The sequence below is a fragment of the Pyxicephalus adspersus genome, chromosome 1 (assembly GCF_032062135.1).
Source record: "Pyxicephalus adspersus chromosome 1, UCB_Pads_2.0, whole genome shotgun sequence".
Taxonomy (NCBI): domain Eukaryota; kingdom Metazoa; phylum Chordata; class Amphibia; order Anura; family Pyxicephalidae; genus Pyxicephalus; species Pyxicephalus adspersus.
In genome coordinates, this window is record NC_092858.1 from 134169552 (window position 1) to 134194790 (window position 25239).

A 25239-nucleotide genomic window follows, 5' to 3' on the forward strand; every position below is an offset into this window, starting at 1 on the left:
AGGTCTGAGCCTGCGGGTTCTGGTATCATGACATCACTTTGGGAGAAGTTTCTACCACTTTGAGTGACACATAGGCAGGGGTGTAGTGGAGTGGTCATGTCATGGGTAGTACTGTGACTCCTCTTCTTTTTTTACATCTACACCCCTGCTCTTAAACTATTTAATCTGACCGTTCAACTGATGGATGATGTTTTTTATTCATCATTTTTGCAAAGGATCACATTTTTTAATGACGAGGAAAGGTAGACAGAGAAAGGCCACATCACTTTTGTCTCGATTAGGAAAAAAGGGGGTGCAGAAAGGGGGGCACTCACTGTCCCCCCTTTGTTGAACATCCAGGCTGCATGTCTTGTTAGGTGTCTGGTTGGAATTTAGCAAAAACCCCAATCTTTTAAATAATTAAAAGAACATGCATCTTTACCGCATTCCCACTCCAATCATATTTTTAATTATCCCCTCAAAAACCATAATAAAACCCCATACCCTACTGTACTGTATTAATTTTTTCTTGCATTTTTATATATGCCCGGTGGTTGTGCTCATCTTCTAATTCCTTTTTCAACACTAGTTTGCCTATTAGCATTATAAAAGCCCAGAATGTATCTACAAGATTCATGTCACATAGAATTCAATGGGGTTTGGTTCTAAGGTTGGGTTTTGCAGAATTCAGAAAGGCTTAATGGAATTCTGAGGTCAGGCTGGTTCAGTCACCCCTTAAAATTTCAGTAATTCTTACAATATTATTATTATTATTATTATTATTAATAATATTATAATAATAATAATAACTACCATTATCATATATGTATTACTAGTTGTATTTAGGTGATTCATATTTAAAAATGTCAAGGTTGTTATTATACCTTGAATTAAAACCTCTATTTTTTAACTGATTCTGCAAAATATACCCATATTCTTGAAAACTTACCATTGATAAAAAATAATGGAAAGAAAAATGTCATGACTGTTTCTATGAACAAAGAAATACTGCTTTTACTAAGAGGGCACACAGTGCTTTAGGCATTAAAATAAATTTACTAGACACAAAAGTGCATAATGTTTACGCTGCAGGTTTGGCACTTTTAAGTAACATGAGCAGAGCTCATACTGTACCTTGTACCACTTGATTTCTGGCTCTCTGTATGGCATAATGAAATCTTCTATTTCTGGGCACAAGATCTCTTTGCTTTTGCTCAACTCAGCTTTTTCAAAGTATTTCATCTTGGAGTTATAACAGAATCCGGTATCGTTGTCCCCTACTGCCAGCGATATAGAAACTTTCATGCAGTAAGTGGAGTTCCTGTAAAAATATAAAAAAAAACAGAATCTAAGCTTATTTCAAGTAAACACAGTATATCCCATATCCCTGTTTTACAAGTTAGCATTTGTATGGATATAAATGTCAATGATGCCTTAAGGGGCAGAGAGAACTTGAGATGAATGTAGCAATTTCATAGCTGGAGAAAAAATTCATACTAAATATAAAACGATGCGCAATACTGTCAAAATGGTTTACGTGCCATCCTTGGCTATTAATACCTAAGCAACAAGGCTTTGCAAGTGATTACAGCTGTACAAGAACAACAGCCTATTTTTAAACTCGACAGATGCAAAGAATTCCAGTAAAACAATAGCATCCCCTTCTGCAAACGAGATTAATTAGCATTAACCAAGATTTTAAAAGGACATAGCATTCATTTCTTTGAGTGGATTAAGAAGTGACTTTCATTTCATAACTTGGCTTTTGTAGGGCTGGTTTATATTACTATCTGTCTCCCTAGGTGACCTTTTCATTTTTCTATTTTATTCTTTTATATTTCCTTCCAGCTAACTCAACTTTTATTTTGGATTACTGTCTGCTCTTCATCTTTTCTTTGACACTACAATTATCATTTAGCTTTCATTTTTTTTTCTTATAATCTGAAATTTGATGCCTGAATATACATTTTTAACACCATTTGTGATTTGCAACAAGCTTTACTGTAGATAACAATAGGTTTTATAATAGGGATTTAAACATTTCCTATACTTATAATTAAAAGAACACAATTTTATAGAAGCAAGTGCACAATACAATTAAAAAAAAAAAAAAAAAAGAAAAACAACTAGTCTATGTCTGTTTTGACATTAATTATCTTTAGACTACATTGACCCCTGGTGATCTTTAATGTCCAGGAAAACCCTATGAGGCCTATTCATAAAGCAGTAAAGCTGACATTCAGAAATATTCTCTGGTGGAGAATTTTCCACATCAATATGTTTTAAATGGCAGTGATTGATTCTGCACCAGAGGCGTCAGATTCATTGCTTTATAAATAGTCCCCTATATCTTTCTTAACTATTTAAGTATAAATGCTTTGGAGGTAGCTTGTCTTTGTTGTAAATACATGTGCTTAAAGCAGCTTAACACAGCTCTAGTGATTTTACCCTGTAAAATGTTCTGTTAATGCCATGTCATGTTACAGCATCATCAATTCAAATTCTGCAAACTAATTCCTCCAAAAGAGGGGCATCTCTTTAATTGGTGGTGCTCCATTATATAGTCCAAGAGATAGTGTACAACACTTCACATTAGATAATTGCTGCATATGAGTTTTTTTTTTTTTGTACCAGTGCAAATGGCTATTCTTTGATTTCCACCACTTACAACTGGTACACATGAGAGACAGGTTAGCCTTGGAAACATGGGAGTAGGGTCAGGTGGGAGAAATAATGGATTAGGCAGTTGTAACCACTGTCTGCAAAAGTGCTGAACACCCACAGAAAGAGGGAAAAAACTCCCAAAGATCTATAGGGGCACCAGAGCCACTGGTGGTGGTGTTATTAAAGGAGAGACGGCAAGGCCCGTGAAATGCCTGCAACTTATTGCTCAACTGCCATACATTTTTTAATATTATAACACATTATAACAAAATATTAACTAAAACAATAAAAAATCATATTATGTACTATTATTTCTAAAATATAGTCTTGTATTTTGTTAGCAGAAAAAGTTACAAAATGGATAAAAGTTTTTAATTAGTTTGGTTTCTTTAGTTCACAAAATAGCCCCATTTAAAGTTTGTCAGGTTTGCTATTTTGTGTTTCTAGGACATAAACTGTATTCTGACATGATTAATTTGTACTGAAGGCTCTATGTGGTCTGATTCAAAATATAGAAGCTTGGACCCCTCTGCATGAGAGCTGCATAAAAGACTGAAATTTTCTCAAACTGTTCTCTAAATTCACCTGACCCCTAATAGGTTGAAAGTGGAACCTGCTGAGAGTAATAAGGCATTTTACTGTACTCCCTCTTATTCCAGAGATCTGTGAACTGACTGCAGATTAACCATCACTCAGAACTGAATGTTCTGATGTTAAATTTAACCTCATCTGTGCTAGCCAAGTTTGTACAAATATCAGACACACATATTAGCTCTAAAGAAGAAGATCAGGCATGTTCATAAGGCAGTGGATATGACATTTACAAAACATTGACAAGTGTTTAATCTTTTCCTTAAAAAACATATGCATAAAAAAGATTCATTTACAGTAAATTTGTGGTGGTGACCTTGTGGTGCTCACCCTTAACTTTTCCCCTTCTGTTCCCTTCATTTTTTTCTAGTATTTGATGATTAATCTACATGATTGTATTTTCATGTCCAATTGCTCTTACATATCTGTTGTTCCTTACGGCTTTTACATGTGCATTGGGAGATCACCCTTTGATTCCACACAAATCCATAGCTTACTTAGTTACCAGACAATGGCAATGTCATTGGGCATTACCTTCTGCACCGACATATGCATTTCCTTAATAATGCTGTTTTTTTTTTTCATTGACAACTATTTGGGATGACATGCATGTTTGCCACAGCTTTCCAAGTTGCAAGCTAATAATAGCACTCACAAGAAGTGAATATCTAAGTAGTTTCCTTTGTTAACAACTGCTTCCCAGCTATTTCTTCACCTTGTAAATGGTGGTTTTCAAGAGAGGTATTGCAACAAATTACCACCACTAACCAATGGGGATGCTCCTTCTACCTGGCCAGTTGCTAAAAGCAGGTGCAGAATACAGCAGGCAGGATTCCCATAGGCTGGTAATTGTTTAGCCCAAACAACCACCAGACAACAGGAACTCCGGGTGTACATAAGAAACTAGTACAAGCCATTGGTAATTTTAACAGTGGGCAGTTTTCCCATTTCTGGTGGTTGTTAGAGGGTATTCTACGCTGAACACTCACCAGCCAATGGGAATGCTGCTTGCTATTTAAATTAGCTACCTTTAAGTGCTCCGAATCTCTAATGATATAATAATATATATACACAACTATAGGTGTCTAAATGAAGTTCAAGGTAGAGATGTCAATGACATATGCCAGGTAAATCCATAAAATGGTTTAGGATATAAAATGTCAAAATCATCAATATAATTAAAGTACAATAATCAGTGATAAATAATGCTTACAAACCCATGACGACCATTTACATAAAACTAAACTACAACACTTTTTTTCTACATCAGAATATTCTAGTAGATGACAATCTGCAATCTGCATTACGAGTTAATCAGCATGAATAATAAATGAAATAGATTCATGAAAGTTTAGTGTTCTTAGCAGGTTTCATGAGTATATGTGATTCAAGTCACAAGTATTGTTTCACTTTCAGCACTGAAATCATATCCTGAATGGTGTAAAACTGTATGACATTGCTTGAATGAGTTAACATCTAAATCCATTATTGAGAATGCTTTCATGGAAACACTTGGCAATGTTTCACACATATTGTATATCTACAAAAAAAATTTCACACTGTGTAAGGGTCAGTAATAATCACAGGGGATCACCTTAGAAGTACCATTTTAAATTATAACTGCCTTATCATGCCTTGGGCACACCCTGGCTTGTATGCTCTGTACAATATTTTCAAGCCGTGCTCATATGGATATGACTGTTGTTTCTGCACCAAAATGTCAGGAACAATCATATTCTCTGCTAACTAAACAAATGTATATATATATATATATTCTAAAAAATATCAATATTCACAATAAATAAAATCTGAAAACACAAATCAAGGATGGATCCAAGCTGAGAAAAGAGTGCGCAAATAGCACATTTTATATTTTTTCTTTATAAATGGTTTCAGCCAGGCAAGGTACCATTCCTAATAAACGCCAGTCAACAAAAGTTTTGCTGCTCCCTGGTTCTTGCCACTTAATATTGTAAATAGTTAGGTACCACCCCTAACAATCACTAGCCAATAGAAACAATCTTTGCTGTGTATATTAGCAAACCAGATGAGAACATGTTTCTCTTGTGCAAAATGGGCAGTAAAATCCCTGACAGTGTGCAAAACCACCCCTAAGTCAATTGTGACACCACCCACTAATTACCTTCTAGTTGGTAGGATTGCCTCTTGGGTGACCTTAAATACCCTTTACTGAACTCCTATTGGATTTAACCCGGGCAATCTCACCCATCACTAGCTGAAGCATATACATATAATAGTGCTTAAAATGTCAGGTTTAATAGTCAAATTAAAAAAAAAGTATTCCAAAATGTTTAAAGCAGAACTTTAGCCTAGATAACAAAAAAAAAATGAAAATAGCAATAGTTAAGGCAGGAGCAGCATGGTTGATGGACAAATATGTTTGTCTGTTTTCTCTTCCAATCAAAATGCTTTTTGTCAGCACATAAACTTGTTGCATTCTTGTTCTGCTTCTTATCTTAACCCTCCAGTACTAAGAAAGAGCTGCGAGCGATACCAGGCCAGTTTTAGGTATGTGTACTGCTTATTGCATAGGGATCTTGAGTACTTATGCTTTAGGCCAACGGTCCCCAACTTGTGGTCTGTGAGAAAATTTTGGTGGTCCACAGCTCTGGCCAGTTCACCTCCTAGAGGGGTCAGGAGAAGGACCCCAGTTGGGTCACCGCACACCGGCCAGTGCCGCAGACTATATCTCCTGTATGTTGCAGGCTCGGGGGGGTGGCTCAGACCTGTGATGGGAGAGTGGGTGGATTCTGGCATAATGAGGTCACTCTGGGGGACATAGCTCCCTGCACATGCGCAGTCCAGAGTCTGTAAATTTGTGATCTAGATTTGGAATTAAAGTAGAACTAAATTCAAGTGAGAGGATGTGGGCTCTTGCCATGATTACACCCTGGTGTACCTTTTATCCATCAATTCAATGCTCAAGTCAATGCTTCATTCATTGACACTGTCTGTCCAATGCTAGCACAAAAAAAGCAACTGATAGTACTTATGCATTGCGTGTAGTTTCTACCAAAAACACTAGCAAAATTTGTTCCAGTATAAGTCTATATAAACCATGGTATACCTTAAATTTCTTCATCAGCACATACTTAACCAGTTCCTCTATACCTGCATATACTCTCGTAGTAGACATGAGGTCAAGGCTCGCTGTTACTATAGACAAAAAGTTTTCAGGTTTACCAGAAATAAAGTAAAACCTAGGTTGCAGTATATAGCCTTTTAGCAGTCAGCTCATTTACAAGACAATTCTATCATTTAAAGGATAAATGATTTAAAGAAATTAATAACCCAGCCCCCATGACCTTACGGGAACTTCACTGTAAGGTCTGTGAAAATCTGAAATAGCAAAGTTTCTGCAAGTTCTATAGATTGCTTCAAAATAACTGGATGCTTTTCCAGAAGCACAGAACATAACCGGGTATTATGGCTTTAATGTATACATAACAGAGACTGTTTATCCAGGGAACATCTGGTTGCCTCATGGAATCAGGAAGGATTTTTTTCCCCCTGTTGGAGCAAATTGTACCAGGGGTTTTTTTTGCCTTCCTCTAGATCAACTCCATGTCCATAGGGTTCTGGGATATGTTTATTTCCTTAGGGGTTGAACTTGATGTACTTAAGTCTTTTTTCAACCTGACTTACTATGTAACTATATAACTATATTGTCAGTTTAATTTGGAGCTGTTGGAGAGTTGCCAATTACATGCAGGAAAATATACTGCTTTTTTTTTAATTTCTCCGTAGTTGCATATCTGTTTACATTTATCTTTTACAGTTACTTTTACATTGAGCTACAATTAGCATGATGCAATATGTGATGATATGATAGCAAGGTAGTGAGTTATGTAATATATTACAATATTTAAAACATTTGCATAACACACTAGCCCACCTCTACATTTCCAGCTGTAGAAATATTAGCCAATATTTAGCATACCATAGTAATGATGTTTATTTGCTATATCCTGGTTTTAGTAATCAAATTTTAAATAAACCATCATTTTTTATCAGAGTTCTGTGGTGTGAATGTTTGCCCACTTATGTAAAAGGAAAAGTACAGGAAAAATACAAATATTAAAAGAGAACTACCATTATTCAACTTTTTCCCTATTGTGTTATTTACTGTACTATATATACATTATTTGCATAAATTTTATTGTTAATTACTTAAATTTAAATTCCAAGCTGAAACCTAACACATAGGTAAATATACTTTTTCCGTGAATGCCTGATGTACACCTGTATTAGATTTCTCTCCCTATATATATATATATATATTAGCCTTTTTATATTATTAAGATATATTTTGTTTTCAGGGTGTTAGTTTTTGTTAAGCATTTTAATGTACTACCATCTTCTACTTTACAAATGATTGGCTTCATATGTGCTTTGAGCTGATTTTTATGATGAAGCTCTATAAGGTAAGTTCCACTCATACTTGTCATGTTGTGCAAAGAGAAATGACAATATTTGCAAGGCCTTTTAGTTTATGCAAATGTACTATCTTTTCCTCTACCTCCTCTGACTGCATTGATATTATGATGGATTCCATAATGTACAATGCATCTAATTATTATACTGAGCTGAAAGTGCATGCCAAGCTGTAAAGTGAAGATACAATTTTGATGGCACAATGAATCCCTGCATTTGCACAAAGCATGAAATCTAATTTTAGTGCTTAAAATGTGCAGTGAAAAAAAAGTGACTTGTTCACATCCAGGGAGCTGAGATTCAGATTCAACCACTTCAAAGAAGTGACATTACAACTGTCATTTTGTTGTGTTAAAAATAGCATTTGGTCATTCTCCTAGCTTCACCGATTCAGGCCGTATGAGTCACAGAATTAAATTACGCATGAAAGAATTTCATTTTTGTTATTACAATTAAATTATTTGTTTTATTAAAAAAATGGAATTTTACTACCACTAAAGTAAATATGACCATTATTTATGGGAAAGCTAGAGATTTATATTTCTTATTTCTTTAAAGCAATTTCTGTTGTACTAACCTACTTAGCAAGTTACATTTATCCTTCCTGCATTTTTGTTGTATTTAGAGATAAAACTTTCTTTCTTTGAAAAGATAAATATAAATGTTCTCTCCCTATAAATTAACTATAGTATAATGTAATCATAAATTGATGCAAATGAAGCATAACTAGAAAGACGATGTTTCAAGGTTTCTTTCAATATAAGTTGTAAACTAACAATAAAAATATTAGTGCTTAAATTTAGAACTCTGAATATATAATAAGGAATTAGACATTCCCTCAAACATTCTCTCAGGGGAATCTTCCAGGTTTATGTGTTTCAGCGGCAGTAACTGATTCCCATCAGGGAGTGTTTTATGGAATTTTGGATTCCTTGTTTATAAATAGAGCCCTTAGAAAGTGATCCCATGATAATCGTTATTGTTCCTCAGACTGTAGCTAGAGAGGGTGTGACAGTATAATAATTTAGTGTGGTTGATATACTAAAGGAGTAGAGGAATTGTCAAATCATGTAGAAGCAAAACGACCTGATTTATTTTCACATAATTTAATATTCATGGCAAATATAACTTCACCATATTCAGTAACCTAATTGAGAGTTAAATTTTCAATGTGGAAGTTTTAGGTTTCTTAAGTCAACTCCAAATACTCTTTTTTGTTCCCACTGACCAGTACTTTGAAAGTAATTAATTTTATCTAATTTTCTTATCTGTTATCTCTTTAGGCTAAACATGGAAGCCTTCCCCGCCCAATGAGCAAGCATACAGAATATGCACACAAATGAGGTCAAGTGTTGGAAAGGAAGTGTTTATGTAACGCAGGGGTCGGCAAACTTTTTGGACTACTAGGCCATTTCAGGAGGTCAAGAAGGCACACTAGGCCAGAAGAAACAAGGTTTCCAAGGAAAGGTTTTTTATTTAAAAATACAGTACGATCAATGAGAAACATGATGTTGCATGTTTTTAGAGACAGATACAATACCATGTTCTAATGATGAGGAGTTCAGCAACAGAATGTCATTAGAGTGATTGTCAGTGAGCTGAGAACGCAGCTTGTTCTTACAAAACGTCATGTTGGAGAACAGCTGCTTGCACGAATAAGTGCTGCCAAACATTGCCATAACACGCTTGGCACGGGCTAACAACATTGGAAACTGAGCATGTGGCAGCTGATGGTAGAAGTCAATAAAAGTCTCTGTACATGTACCATGCTTGGCATCAAAATGCCCCTTGAGATTTGACCGCTTGAAAGTGCTGTTGGTGTTGTTGCACACTAAACACAGGGATTTGTTGTAGCGTTGGACAAAGAATAATTCGTCAGTCCACTAGGGGTATATCGCGGGAACTCTGTGATATCGCGGGAACTCGTGACAACCCGACAATTCAATTAGGCCGGATCCAACAATAAATATCTAGGGGGGTGTTAGGCCCGACTAGAATACTGGCTAGGCCATATCCGGCCTAAATGCCGGAGTTTGCCTACCTCTGATGTAAGTGGTTAAAGGCTCATTTCAGGGGTTAGGAAAGGTTAGGGTTGAGATTGGGAAATTCAAGGATAATTGGCACACCTTAAAGGTTAAGTGTCAGAGTTGTTGAGATTAAGTGTTAAGGAGCGGACTTAGGAGTTAAGTTTCATATTATGGATATTTAAGTGTTATGGAAACACCTCATTGTTATACTTTTTATGCTGTACATGATAACTCTCTTTGTCGTAGGCCTTTAGATCAGTGTTTTTCAACCAGGGTTCCGGACAAACCCAGGGTTCCTCCAGAGGTTGCTTAGTGTTCCTTGAGCAATGAGCAGTTTCTGACTCAGGTCAGTTTAAATTACACCAAGAATTTATTTTTGCTATTCATTCTTCCTAATGACAAGCAATGTAAGAGGCATTCTTCCCGCTTATAACCAAACTGATGCACTGTGAGCTGTGAATATAGTAATTATATCAGGGTTAAATGTTTAAAAGCCTAAGAGACACTGCTTTAGCCAGACACCAACAACGCATTTAGGCAAATGATTTATTTGCAAGCCCAGGTATATTAAATTCATAAAGTTGGATGTCTTTCAAAGAAAAAAATATTTGCACCAATCAACAGGTTGAACCTTATTTACAGACAGCAGGCATCAAACCAAAAGATCCCAAGCTTTCATGTATCATATTTATCTATATTGCTGGAATCTACACTTTTTTGTATTCTTACATGTTCTAATTTTTGCTTTCTTAGAAAGTGCCTTTCTAGTATACCTTCAAAATGCTATGATTTATAATAGTAAAATTAACAACTAACTAGTTACTAAAAATTAAAGATAATAACAAATTTGAATAAATATGAGGACTATAAAACATATACAGTACAATATACAGTATACAGTACATATATACAGTACAATAACTCTCAAAGTAAAAACTGTTGGAAAAAATATGTAATTATATATTCCACTGTGATAAGATGATACTAGAAATGAATAATTTATGTGATATGAACCAGTAAAAAATCACAATTTATAGTGGTCACTGGCCTGTGGCTCATTTAAATGTGGCTCTATAGATGTCTGAACTATAAAATTATATGGATATATTTAATAAAGTGTATGTAAAGGATTATTTCATTTGTACTTGTAGTAAATTATTACAGTACCTTGGGCCAGACAAATGGAACCAAATGAAGATAAATGTTGCCATATCTGAAACATTATTGTACTTATTTTCAGTATGCTTTCTTTGCTTTGAATTAGCCGAGTTCCTTTGTATACATTAATGTTAGGAATCAAAAGATTTTTATCGGTTCTAAGCCAAAGTGGATAATAACTTACACTTGCTAAAGAGTTTCCAACGCTATTTCAAACAATGTCGAAAGAATGAGGACCCATCAAGTGTGGTTCATTTTTATATAGCCCTTAAAAATCATCTACATAGCCAAAGCCTTTATTTCTGGGTTGAATATAGCAAAGTTAGCATACATCAGTCAACTTGACAATGGTATACTTAATATGATTATATTACCCTTATCTTTATATATATATATATATATATATATATATATATATATGACTATTATTTCTACCTAATACATTTCTACATTTTTTCAAGGAACTTCAAATCAATTACGGTATATATTACTGCATATAATACTGTGCAAAAGCAGTCCAGGTGGCAAACAATCTGGGGATCAGGTAAAGCAAGGGTTGGCAACAAGTATCACCCATAGCAGAACAGGAACTGATCGCTTTCAAAGGCAGGGGTCATTTAGTAAGAGCTTGACTAAATACTGAAATGCGATTGATAAGATGAGTGGAGTTTGTAGAGTTAAGCCTCATACACACGTGCAATATTAGTCCTTGGAAAGGATCTTTCACGATCCTTTCCGATGACTAGCACTGCATGATGCAATACTGCACGCTGATACCAATGGGCAATAATTCAACCATTAAGACTTCAGAGGGCACACATAATGCACCCTGCAACAGGAATGCCATAATGGAGACCCACTGATCATCTGTGTCCATAGCCAAATTTTACCCTTTGATTGTATAGAGGGGTAAATATTGATAATAAAATTGTCAACCTCCATAAAACTTATGATACATAGTCAAATGGCAGTGTGTACATTAGCCTGCAGGGCTGATCAAAGAACTGTGACTGCATGGGGGTTGGGGGACTCAGCAGAGAGCAGAATTTAGCACAGCCTTTCTTAACAATGTTACCCTTGATAAACCCTTTAAATTATTGCAGGTCTCCAGCAAGCCCGACGAAAATCAACTTCTGGGGAGTTAGAGGGAAAAAAGCTTTTAAAATGTTGGCCAGTAGAAAAAAAAGCCCCTCCCCCCCAACCTTAACCTTCTTAATCTGTTGAATGCGGCTGTATAGTGATAGTGAAAGGCCATTATGATGTCAGGTTTTGGTATATACACTAGTTGCAAAGTTACATCTACCAACTTGAGATTGCAGAGCTGCACTTTTGTCTTTCATATCTGCTGGGTTTTCACCATTAACAGAAATAGGGGTTTGTATATTTTACACTGCTATCCCCTATACATTAACAGTTCAGAACAATCAGGTCTATATCCTGCTGTATGGACATTTAAAGTCTCTCCAATCATTTAGCTGCAGATAGCTGTTCAGTTCTGAGCAGTTTCATTATTGGACATAGCAACAAAGCAATTGTGCATCAACCATTCCTTACATCTGCATAAATGAATATTATGCAGCTAGAGAATATCTGATAGGAGGTTATGTTACATTAGTGCACTACACTTCCTGGAGAATTTGTCTTTTCCCCTTTCCTTTCAATTTTCTGCAAGAATGCAACTTCATTCTACTCTGAACAAGCTGCCCAGCAAGAAATATATAAAACTCTGTGACCTTCAATTTCATTCTATACTCAATTTTAGCTCACTCCGATCAAACAGGTCTGTCGTATGTAAATGTGTGAGCAGGGTTCTTCTTTAACAGCAATGCAGTATCATTGTTACTAAGAGAATTTTGTTTACCTGATGATTAAACTGCTGAGTCAATATAGATAAAACATTCTATGTTCAGTGACAGCAAAGCTTTGGTGCTATTACAGAAGAGCCTTCATTAGATCATTCAGGGAAAACCTTCCCATATATATATATATATGACACACAGTTTTATACTCATAGGTTTCCTTTAAAGTCTACATATTTGCTCCTATACCAACTTCCCTTAGATAGAAATAGAAAAGATCTAAAACTGTCATGTGCAAAACCTGAAAATTTTTCTATCAATGACAAGATAAAGTTGTTAACCATGAAGTGGTTAAACAAGCTTTCTGCTACCGACAATCCATTTGACTCAATCTAACTATTGCCATATGTTTTTTATGATCATTCTACAAAAATGTTTACACCATCCTTGACCTTATTCACATAATACCTGTCTCATTATTTATTTTTGTTTAATCAAATTCAGGTTGATAACACATGCAAACGTATGACAAATGTCAGCCAAATGAAGGTGAAAATATAATAGCTAAAGCATGGCGAAGTGGAACAGCAAAATGAAGGTCATGGAAGTGAGGAACATGAAAACAGGCCATCCAGCATGAAGTTTTAATGAGCTTGTTTGCTCTTGTGAGAGCATCCTTAGGTGTAAAAAGCATTAAGGTGTGAATAATTGATTTCATATTAAAAAAATGTTTTCAGTGTATAAAAAGTTCTTTTCTGAATAAATATGGAAATGAAAGCATAAAAAAAGGCTTCATGTTATTTTCCAGTAATTTTCTGATTATGTTTTAAACATTTTTTGAAAAATGGAAAAACATAAATGCCTTACATTTCAAACAACACGAAAACATCTGCCATTTCTGAATCTCTTTTTCAAGGGATGAAAAATATGGAATAAAGAGTAATAGTAAAGCATATTATTCATTCCAGGATATTATAAAACAGGACTTCCTCCCAAGACCTATTTAGACCTTTTTTTTTTAAACAATGTCCTTTAACATGGAGGAAGTATAACCTCAGCCCACAGTACATTAGCTTGGTGGTCATTGGGAAAGAATGTCACCCTTACACATAGCCAAAAAAGATTATTGGTGTCACTTGGCCTGGCCTGAGAGGTACAAGTTGCTCACTGTTCAAGGAACCCCTAGCAACCTCTGGAACCCTAGTGACTTTGGTTGAGGAACACTTTCCTATAAATACCCTTTTTCTGCAATGGTCATATCTCCTCTGGGGGTATCAAAATATTTTCCATCCCATTATAAATCTTCCAAAATTCACAGAACACAAACATGCAAGCTGAGTGAATGAAGGATCACATGGAATGTTTAACTTTCAATTTAGATTTACGGAGATGGAGTAGAGGATTAATTATTTTATAATTTAATAAACTATGTTTAAATTTGTACAACATTTTTAATTCAGGTGTGAAAATTGGTTGACAGATTTTTATTTCTTGGTAGCTGCACAGTAATTTTATCTTGTCTAGATTTGTGTGAACTATTGAGAGGGTAAACGCAAAACAGGTTAGATTTTAAAAGGGAGTTTTTAAAATAGCATTTATTAAAGTTAAAGTAATAATAAAAAGTTCTCAATGTAATTCCCAACATGCAAGCCCCACTTTAATTCTATATCTGCAAGCATCCTCCACATGCACATTTTAAAATCCAAGCCCCTTTAAGTTGAACTTGAGGCATATACTTAAAAAAAAAAAAAATCTCCATTTTTTGTACATATGCATACATTAGGTTTATTAGGTAAACCTGTTAAACTGCCATATAAACATTACCTGCAGAAGCTCAAACTAAACCAAGGCGGCATGGTTGTTGGTGCCCAGGGGGCTGGATGGAGTATTGCAGAAACTGCTGATCTGTTGGGATTTTCATAAGCAACCAAAAGTATCAATTATATGGGTTTATAATAGTTACATGGTTTGATATATTCCCTTCACACTATCTTGCTTTTTTAACTACCATTTCCTTTTCTCTTTTTACTTTTTTCCTCAAATTTTACATAAAGGATCTTGCTAAAAGGCATATTAGAATTTTTTTGAGATGTTATAGGGAGCACAGCTCCTATGGCCTCTTAAGAGTTTATTTGCAAGGATTTCAAGTCTCTGACCATGTCACTTAAAATGTCTATGATCTCAGACTACCTCCTTTAGAATGTCAAACTATCTCTTGTAGCATTTATGTAATATCATTATATCATCTACTGTAGCATAGCTAAAGTTGTCTTTACGATTACTGAATGTTTGGACGATTTATGTATTCCCTTTTCTTTATACATTTTTAATACAAACATAGCACCCGTTATGAGTTGTTCTATTATTATATACTATCCATTATTTTCTCCTAAAAGGTCTTAAAACATTGACATTATATACTGAATGGAAATCTTTCACATGGCTTCAGAACTATTTGGGGTATCAATACTGAATACTTTCTCTTTTTTACATATTGTACCTGTTATTTCTTTAGTAAAATAATACAATGATTGTCTTTTCTTACCATAGAAAATGGACTAAAAAACCAAATACAAAGCTTCATGCAGTGTCATACCTACTTGGGATATCAATTCTGAGCATGGGCTATAGAAATAAACAATTCTTTTTTTAGCTGTTGAAGTTTAAAGCTCTTTGTAAAATTGCTAATCATTATTTCTTTTTATCAGTGTGTTGAATTGATATTCTGGTGAATAGAAAATAACTCAACATATTGATCAGTCTCCCAGGAACAGCTAAAAATATTGATTAAACAGTATTGTGCTGCATTGGTGGTCATAAAGGTCCTACCTAATGAAAGATGTTTAAGCCCACATAGAATCTGATAAGGACAATAGAAAATTAAATGGTACAGTAATTTAACTCATTCACACCTAGTAACTGGACATCTATGGTCAGAATGAATTGTTCCAGGTATTTCAATTATTTTGATTACTAAACCAATCATATGCTTTGCCCAGGCATGGAAAAGCATTAGGTAAATTTTGATGGTAGTATCATCAGTTCTAAATCTTTATACTTACTTTACTTTCACTCCCTTTTGTTCCATTTAACATCATTCATATGACAGTGATGGATAACTAAGCAGCCAATCCCAATGCACCAATACTGTCATTTGGGAGGAAACTGAGTGATCCACATATTCCTATATAATTGGGGGAAAGCGCGCACCATTATTTCAAACATGTAGTGGCATGTGCAAAACGGTATTCTGTCATTTTTCACAACAGAAGAAATACTTTAAAAACACTTTTCAGTTTGTTATGCTCAAAATATGCAATAGAGCTTGGACATTTACACTTGGACATTCTTTAAACATGACCTTACTGTAATATATTGAACTCAAAAAAGTATTGCAGCCATCTGTTCAGCATACCCATCATTGAACTAGCATTTCCAATAGGACAGGTCAGCAATGTCAGCTTAAATATCTCTTTGTAAAAATTTCTTTAGAACTAGACTCCAGGCAAACAATATTACACAGCTATAATATATATTTTGTATGAGAGATTTTAAAGCAACAAGATATTTTTTGTTTTTTTCTATCCATCCAGTTTTAAGAGATATGCAGCCTTGCCAAAAATTATCTTATCATATTTTATTGTCATGTCTATTGATTACTATTTTAAATGTTAGCTGTGGTAACTGAATTTTGTATCCTGGGTTGGTTAAAACCCAAGTCAATTAAGTTTTCCTGGTTTTTAAGTAACAGTAGGTATCTTGATTTATGTTCTGTTTGGTTTATATTCGAGTATATACTTAGGACACATTCCTGTCCTCTACCTCTTATTGGGAGGTAAAAGAGTAGCAATACACTGCTCGGTAAAGCAGTGGATCATTCAACTCTCTGCTCGTCAGCATTTTTCAGTCTGAGCACACTTGGTTGGTGCCTACTACCTATCTCCAATACAGCGTTGCGTAGTATGTTGGTGCTCTAAAATACAGTTTATTAATAATAATAATAATAATGATAATAATTATCCCCTGAATGAATTAGTTACAATTAAAAATACAGTTAATGATCTTTATTAAATACATAAGTGCATTTGTTTTGTTTTACATTTGAATTCAGTTTTCATAAGTATTTCCCATTACATCTAACTTAGAGAATACACACTTTGTCATGCTCAGAGAAACATGACCACTAGGAGGCTCTATGGCTTGCATGGAGGTAGTGTGAGCCCTGAGAAGGGCCAAGGCGCAGAGTCCATGCAGTAACCAGGTTTTCTCCAGAGCCTCTGATGGTGAGGATGTTGCACTGCTGGGTACGGCCAGGTTGTGGTCCTTGGGCACACCAAAGTGGGCAAAGCACGGTACCAAATCACTAAGAAGAAGGATAGTCAAGTAAAGCCCGGGTCAAGACAGGCAGCAAGCAAGAGAGGTCAGGTCACAAGCCAGGGGTCAATAGCCAGGGATCCAGGAGACAGACAGCAAGACACAGGGGCCACTGCGGGCACAGGGAACACAAGAGACACTGGAAACAGCAGGAGGCACAGGAGAAGCAGGGATAGCCACAGACAGACAGGAACACAGGAACTGCACAGGGAAGTTAGCTGGGAACCAACAAAATGGACAAAGAGGGGTTAACACAGAAGCTGGACACAGGAAACACTGGATTAAGCAGCAGGGGTACAGGAACTAATTCACAGAACTAGGAAGCTCAAGCCACTTAGTAAAGACTTATTGCAAGAACAAAAAATACAGTCTGTGAGCCAGCTAAATAGCCAGGGCTGATCAAGAGGCTATTTCCTGATTGGCCAGCGGATTGGGTGGAGTTGGTAAAGTATGGAAACAGAGGCACGCCCAGCATCAGAACTGCAAGCATGCACAGGAGAGTGATGCCTGTGCTTTAGTGAGGAAGAGGTAAGTGTGACACACTTAAGGTGTTTTTATTTCTATTTTACATAGAATGTGCAGAAATTTTTAAATATATATTTTTTTTTCAATATTTGATTTTGAGTTAATTCTGTTGATTATTGAAAAACTAAAAAAATAATGGCATATTTCATGATACATTTTGACTACACTGTGAAAATTTATTTAGAAACACAGTCATTTACATTGTCTAATAATCATATCATATGGAAAGCCACAGTCGAACAAGACTAATTACTACAGTCACTGTAGGGGGGAAACTAAAAGGGAGAAGAACAACATTTACTGAAAATTAATCATTTCAAATCTATCCTATATGGGTATAAATTGTATTTTCATAATTAGCAGTCATCACTGTTGGGTGACTTGAGTTAAGTTGTTCTTTTGTTAGCATTTTACAAGCATTAAACAAAAACTATTATTTAGGCTTCTTTAATGTAGTTAACATACAAAATCATGATAGAGCTTCTGTATCAGCATGAGTGATCTTTTAAAGCATAATAAATGCAGGGGAGCTCTATGTTAAACACAGCTCTGCCTGGCAGGGCATAGCACCCTATTACTGCTGTTGTAGCACCCACAAGTCTTCTCCTTTCCCCAGTATGTGCTGGACAGTAAAAGGAGAAGCAATGTATTGAAATGAGAAGCACCCAAAAGAATAGCCAGGAACTTAAAACTCTGGTTCAAGACATCAGACATATCACACCAGATACAATTGTTCTAAACTGTACACATATATGTTTTATTAATTATTTCAAATGAGAATCAACACAGATTAGCTCAACTCTCTGAAATTTTGCTCTGTACCCCTATCAACATTTATCGTTACCACATGAGCATTACAACACAATGTTCACAATTCCCCACAATTCAAGGAATTGCTAAAGGCTGGTAGTGGGTCACATTCAGGTAGTAAAAGCAGAACTTTCATAAAAATAAAAAAATCATTCTCACCTTTACTTTCACAGAACCTTCAATCCCTCCACACCTGTCCTCAATTCTGCCCAGCCATCCTGGATTCTTCTTTTCGGCCAGGCATGGAGGAAGGGCTGGGTGCTACCATCTTCTTTCTTTTTCTGCCTACATTACCTGAACTCGTACTGTGCAGGCATGAGATCAGATGACGTATGTGGGTAAGATTGGCACATTTTCTTTTTCATTGTGGAGAAAAGCTCCTTCTGCGGATTCCAGAGATTCAGCTTGTGCAGAAGGAGCAGCCCGTCACGTATCATATGATAAAAAGTTTTATGTACATAAAGTAAACATTTGGTGATAGGTCCGCTTTAAAATAATAAATGGTTCTTTTTCCAAATGCATAGCTACATTTTTGTCTCTTTTATCTGCATAAAGTTATTATTTTAATCCACTCTGCATATGCTAGATTACTAGAATTCGAAAAATGCTAGTTACGGAAATAAGGAGCAGAGCTATGTTTATGTATCAATGTTTTCTAAGCATGGAGGAACACAGAGAGTAAAATTGTATAACAATAGCTGTATTTGTATTCTAAATTATTCTTTTATTGTACACCCAATGCCTTGCAAATCGTTTTGAAATAACAATATTTAGTAACTGTGGTCGGTAAACATTGTGCTTTTCAGTAGGTACACATTTTGAGTTATAACTGTAATGCATTCTTAAATTTACATTTTGGTGTGACTTTCATATTTCATGTTTGCATTTTAGATTCTCCCTCTAGTGGATATCTGTATATCAAGCAGTGTGTTCAGCATCTATTCAGAACAAGCGATGACATAATAGTAATACAAAGGCAACCCAAACAACTGATCAATCAGTCTAAGAGTGCTTTCTGAGAAGGCCAGAGTTAGGAAAAATAATTATGCTGCATTGCTAAACAGAACACACTAGTTTTTATCTCCATGTGCATACATATATTTAAAAAAAACATATTTATACAAAAACTATTATTACTTCCTGCATTTTTAAATTTCCTATCAAAATCACAGGTATAATCGCAAATGTAGCAAAATCACTTAAAGGTATTAACACTGGTCTTCACTTTTATAACAAAACCCTGAGTTAATGAAATCATTTATATAAATGCAACACTTTTTTTAACTTTAATGAAGTTTCATAAGACCGACTTTATAAAAAAAATGAAAAAAAGCAATGTCATTTGCATTCCTTTTTAATTGCTCTGGAATGAACATAAAAAGATAAGGGAGCCAAGAGAGCTTATTAAAACTGAAATGAGGCCAAATGATAGATGAATTATATATAATTTTATTTCCTTGAGATAGTCATGTTTTTTAAGAAACAAATGTATTTTTGTGAATATATCATACTAATAAGATTTATCGTTTGCCTTGGTCATTATATGATGTATTTGTCCAGTGCAGCTTTCATGAACACCAGGTAAAGTCCTAATGTGTGAATATGTGATGAGTAAGAATATGGATCTCCTGATGATGATAATAATGTAACCTATGTACACAAAATATATGAACACTCTTAAAAGTTCTAAGAGTTCTAACTTCTAAGTTGTGATCAGAGTTGGGCATTTTCTCTATGATATTAATAAAATCAATGCTTGCAATCTTATCTAGATCTTACAATCTCTCTAAGAATAAAATTCTTACAATATGACAATAATCTCTGTAAGAATAAAATTCTTACAATATGATCTATGGTAGGTATTACCATAGTCAAAACTACTAGTATAGTCTTAATATAGTCCTAATACATGCTGCATTAGTTTGTTTTTTATGTTATCTATCTTCATTGTAAGTGAATCATAGAAGGACAATATGTATATATAGGGAAGACATGTTGACAATGCAGTCTGTGCTTCCTCAAATTATCCCAAAATACAGGGAAGCTAATAAACAGTGAAAATGGTTTGCCATTGCCATGCAATTTTATTACCTGAAGAGTAACAAACCCACATGTTATTTGTTGTTTGGAGTGTTTTATTGTTCCGTGACAAATTTCCATGACCTATTCTATAAAAAAACTGTGTATTCGAACCTTGGAAACATGTCTATGGTAAGGCGTCTAAACAGCATTCTGAGAACATTTGCAAAGAAAGGAGGCCCTAATATTTTTACAAAAGGATTCAAGCTTTGCCCATTTCTGGATTCAAAAGATTGAACAAAGTTTTATTGATCATGTGTGTCTTTTGCCCATTTAGAAGATTTTGGGTTGAAGGAATTGCATTCCATGTTTTGACTGTTTCTGCAATGCGGACTCTGTAGCTTGCACATCTGTCCCTCATTAATTACTTATAAAAAGAACTCAGAACTTGCATAAAGTACCTTTCTTACAGTCTATATACTGGATAATGTTTGTATTTGGTGCTTGTCTGCCTTGTCCCTCATGTTTCTATCTTTGACATCTTAAAACCACTAGGCATTCCAACTTAGTTTTTAGCTTTTCATTTTTTACCATGCCTGGTTAGCTTATAGCCAGCTGTCCCAGCTGGAACCTCCACTAGTTACATCCAAGGACAGTAGCAACACAACATACACACCTTTAGGCACTCTGCTTACCTACAATGTAATCTTTATTATCGTACAAACCTACATTTTTAATAATATATACACAGAACAGCGTATTTATAATGAATAAAAAAAAAGTGTTCACCAAAGATGTATCCAAGCACCTGCCACGAATGTCAGATATTTTCTATTATGAATACAGGATAGCTATAACTGGGATAAATCAGGCTGACATTATTAACAAAAGGAATTTTTCATCATTCGCATATTTAAGTTGGTTGGTTCAATCTGTCTTGCTGTACAATCTAGTAAATCTTTGGATAGTGCTTGTCAAAAGGAAGATGTGTAATACAGGGTAGGGTGGCCACATTAGACTCAGGGCACAGGTATAAATTCATTTTCACTCAATTTATGATCACTCATTTATGTCTAGGCCTCCATTCACCTGTCATTTTGTTTCAGTTTGTGCCCTTGCATTGCAGAAAATGCTTACAAAAATGACCTCCACTACCTTTAATATGCAAATTACAGAGCATATTATATGCATTGTATATAAAAGGTCAGCTGCAGTTTTAAAATGATCTTTTTACTTTCTAGGCCGACTCAGCTTGTAAGAGTGATTTCCTGAAATGTTTTAATAATGTTGTACAACTGATGTGGTATTAAGTGGCAGTTTATAGGAAATGTCGTTACACTGACATTTATGTCTCTTCATCTGAGATTTGCTCATTAGAGAAGATGTACTAAATGTTCTCAACATAGCATAACATGATTGAATTATGATAATTCCTGCAATAAACAATTTGGAGAAACGAAGAAAAGTTTCTTTATGCTGCACCTGCCTAAGCAAATCTTTGACATATAAAATAAAATTTTAATGCTGGAAAGCAGATGGAAAGAAAAAAACATGGTTTGGGTTACTGGTATTTAATTATCCATCTCAGTAGCAGACATTTTACCTAGTTTTACATTTTCAAAACTGGCATTGGCTGGACAGAACAGATAATTATTGAGAACAGCCCAGGAAGAAGGATTTTTTTTAGACAATGACTGCCTTTTCATTTTACTACTCATTTTAATAGTAGATAAAATAAATATTTATATTCTGTAACACTCCAATACACAGAAAAAACAAAACAAAAAAGATCCCAAGGAAGGACAGAAAACTCTCAACACTCACTGATATGCTCTCTAATGCAGAATGACTGATTCCCCCTTTAAAAATACGGTCAACCAAGATGTGATTTCTTTCTTTCATTAGTGGAGTGGTCCAATACTGTCACCTCGAAGCTCAATATTTGCCTACTCCAGGATCTTAAAAATAGGAAATATGCCACTATAAAAAAAATCCTAAATTTTGTTTTGTTTTTTTTCTTTGTCACCACTTTTACTGTCAATTACCAGCGATATGATATCAATACAATACTGTCATTGAGTAGTATAGTAAAAAGATTTATTATGATAACGGGCCCTATTTATTAAAGCTCTTCAAGTCTGGAGATAATAGACTATCACAGGAAAACCTAGGCAATCCAGGAAACCTGGAATGGATCTGATCCAGGATTGAAAACATTTGCCAACTAAAATAAAATGATTTATAAGAATTCAATTCCAGTTTTCAGGATCACCCAGTCTATCTTCTCCAGTCTTGTAAAGCTTTAGTAAATCAGTATTTTCTTTACATTGTGTTTAGTACTTTACTCACATAGTGATCAATTTGTGTGACACTTGATCTGTATATTGCATCAGTTAACCACCTGACCGATAAGCCCGACCTTGGTACGGGCTAAAAAAAATTACTATTTTCGATAAGCCCAAACTTTTCTCACTGTATGTAAATACAGTGAGAAAAGTTCGGGTTTATCGATCACTTACCTGGTCCCGCTGCGATCGTCCATCCGTCGTGTTCCAGCGTCGTCCACCAGCGTCGGGTGTCCTCTCCGGGGAGAAGAAGCCGGCCGGTGAGTTATGCGGTAATTCGGTGAATTAGAGCCTACAATCCAAAATAAATTTCCATGCAAAAAATGTAACACTTTTTGCATGGAAGTTTGGAAAGAATTAGAATACCCGGCGTTCGCGTACGCGTCCCTCGGCGATTCCTGATGATGTCCGTGCATGCACCCGTCGATGGGGGTCGTTGCGGGAAATTCAAATATTTTGTATTGGATTCAATACACAGTTCTGTATCCAGTCCAATACAAAATAATACAAAATATATTTATGTGGTTTTATCTATAGGTATGTGACGCTGGACGTTTGGACACTAGGGAGGTGTTTTAGAAAAATATATTACTATACAGTATACCGAATTATCGCATTTTCAATATTTTTCATTTATTTATGTATTCTTGTTTAAGCTGATTTTTGTGTATTTGAATTTTATTAAAAGTATTTTTTTTTTACATGATTGTGTGTTTCAAACATTTTTTATATTCATGATATCTACTAGAACCCTGTTCGGACATATTTCTGTAAGTTACAGGTCTACAATTTAAAAAAAAAAAATTCATTAAAACCTATAACGCTTTTGGAACAGAAATCTAGACCTCAGTGTAATGCTCAGGTGGTTAAAAGACATATAAAAGTAAATAAATATAATAAGTATATATATATTCCATATAGCTTATATTATATGAACAACTAATATTCTTAACCACTCCTAATTAGCTTTTACCTCTCTTCCTTTTTCACAGTTTTAGTCATTTTGCTTGTTAATTTTTTGATTGTTGAATTTAATCGTTGAATTTAAAAACAAGGAAAGCATTTTGCCAATAGATTTGCTATGCTTTTTACCCTTTCAAAGTAATTTTAAACAAGATGAATTACAGAATAAAATATATAATATGTATTTGCAGAAATACAAGTTTTAAAACTAACACGGACTATAGACTACTCAGAAATTATATTTGTAAAACAATATTGTGAAAAGAAAGGTTAGCTTTTCTATAAAAAAAAGTTTTTCTTTTAAAATGTAAGCATTACTTCAAAAGGCAATAAAGAAGTAGTAAACAAAAAAACAATAGGTTCCTGGAAAAGTAAAATATTTCTCCGGTCAATAAAGGTAGAAAGGCGTAAGAGCTGTAGTAACTGTAAATAGACTAAATAAATTATCCCTGGAATGACCATAATTTAAATAAGTGAACAGGAAAACCAGTGATTGCATCTGTCCATCATATGATCACATACTGCCATGTCTACAGAAATATTCCTGTCTATTATACAAATATATGATGCTTATAATCTAAAGCATTTCAAATAATAAATCTTTAGGACTAAACATTTCAATTCAATTCCAACAAAACCAGGTTTGTATTCTTTTGTAACTATGAATAGATTCAGTCTTGATTTATTCCACTCTGCAGAAAGAAAGCAGAATTTATTTAGAGGCAAAATATAAAACACAATATATTGTATTTATATTTATTATTGTATTTTCATGCACATTATCAAATAAGGCACACAATGTTCTACAATGAATAAAATGGAATGCTTTCCCTGTAAGATTATAAAAGCAAAGTTATCTCTACTAAATCATTCACATTCACTATTTATACAGTGCAAATGTGAATATAGCAAGATACTAAACATACTTCCATAAATCACACTACTTTATAGTTACATGGCACATTTTATTATATTTTATAATAAGTGAATGCTGCTTTTTGGACATAAAGGTGATAGATATTTCTTTAGCTAGCCCGGCATTTTAATGTACGACCGATTCTACACTTTTCACCTCCCTGGATGAATTGCATATGTGTGTGAAGTAATGCAGGAAAGTATGAAGAAAGCAATATGAAACTGAAAAATGAATGTCAGGAAACAGAGTATAGGAAAGCTGCAATAGGTCCACTAAAGAGATTGAAAGAGTAGGATTTTTGCAAACTTTGTGGCAAATTTCTACCTGCTTCACTTATAACCACACTTTGGCCCATGATCAGTTTAATGTTCTAAAAAATGATTGGAGGGACCAACAATTTAAAAAATGAACAATTTTTTTAATATAGTGCCAAATACCCAAAGTTCTTTAAAATAGAAGTGCAACCAGACTATGGATATGAACATATTTAAATATTCTCAACAAGTAGGTAAAAAGTTTTTGAACATGGGCCCACTGACCTCTGAAGCTGCAGCACTTCAAAGAAAATCATTTTCAAATTCCATTCTTACTACTCTCCCACTCTTCCTGTTTTC

General features: G+C 34.7%; 1 protein-coding gene across 1 annotated transcript in view; it reads right to left on the minus strand.

Annotated features, from left to right (window-relative positions):
- IL1RAPL1 (interleukin 1 receptor accessory protein like 1) overlaps positions 1-25239 on the minus strand; it is a 794786-nt gene that overhangs the window by 275813 nt on the left and 493734 nt on the right. The window contains exon 4 of the mRNA XM_072427846.1: positions 1114-1300. Within this exon, the coding sequence (XP_072283947.1) occupies positions 1114-1300 (187 nt within the window). The remainder of the gene's footprint in view (positions 1-1113; positions 1301-25239) is intronic.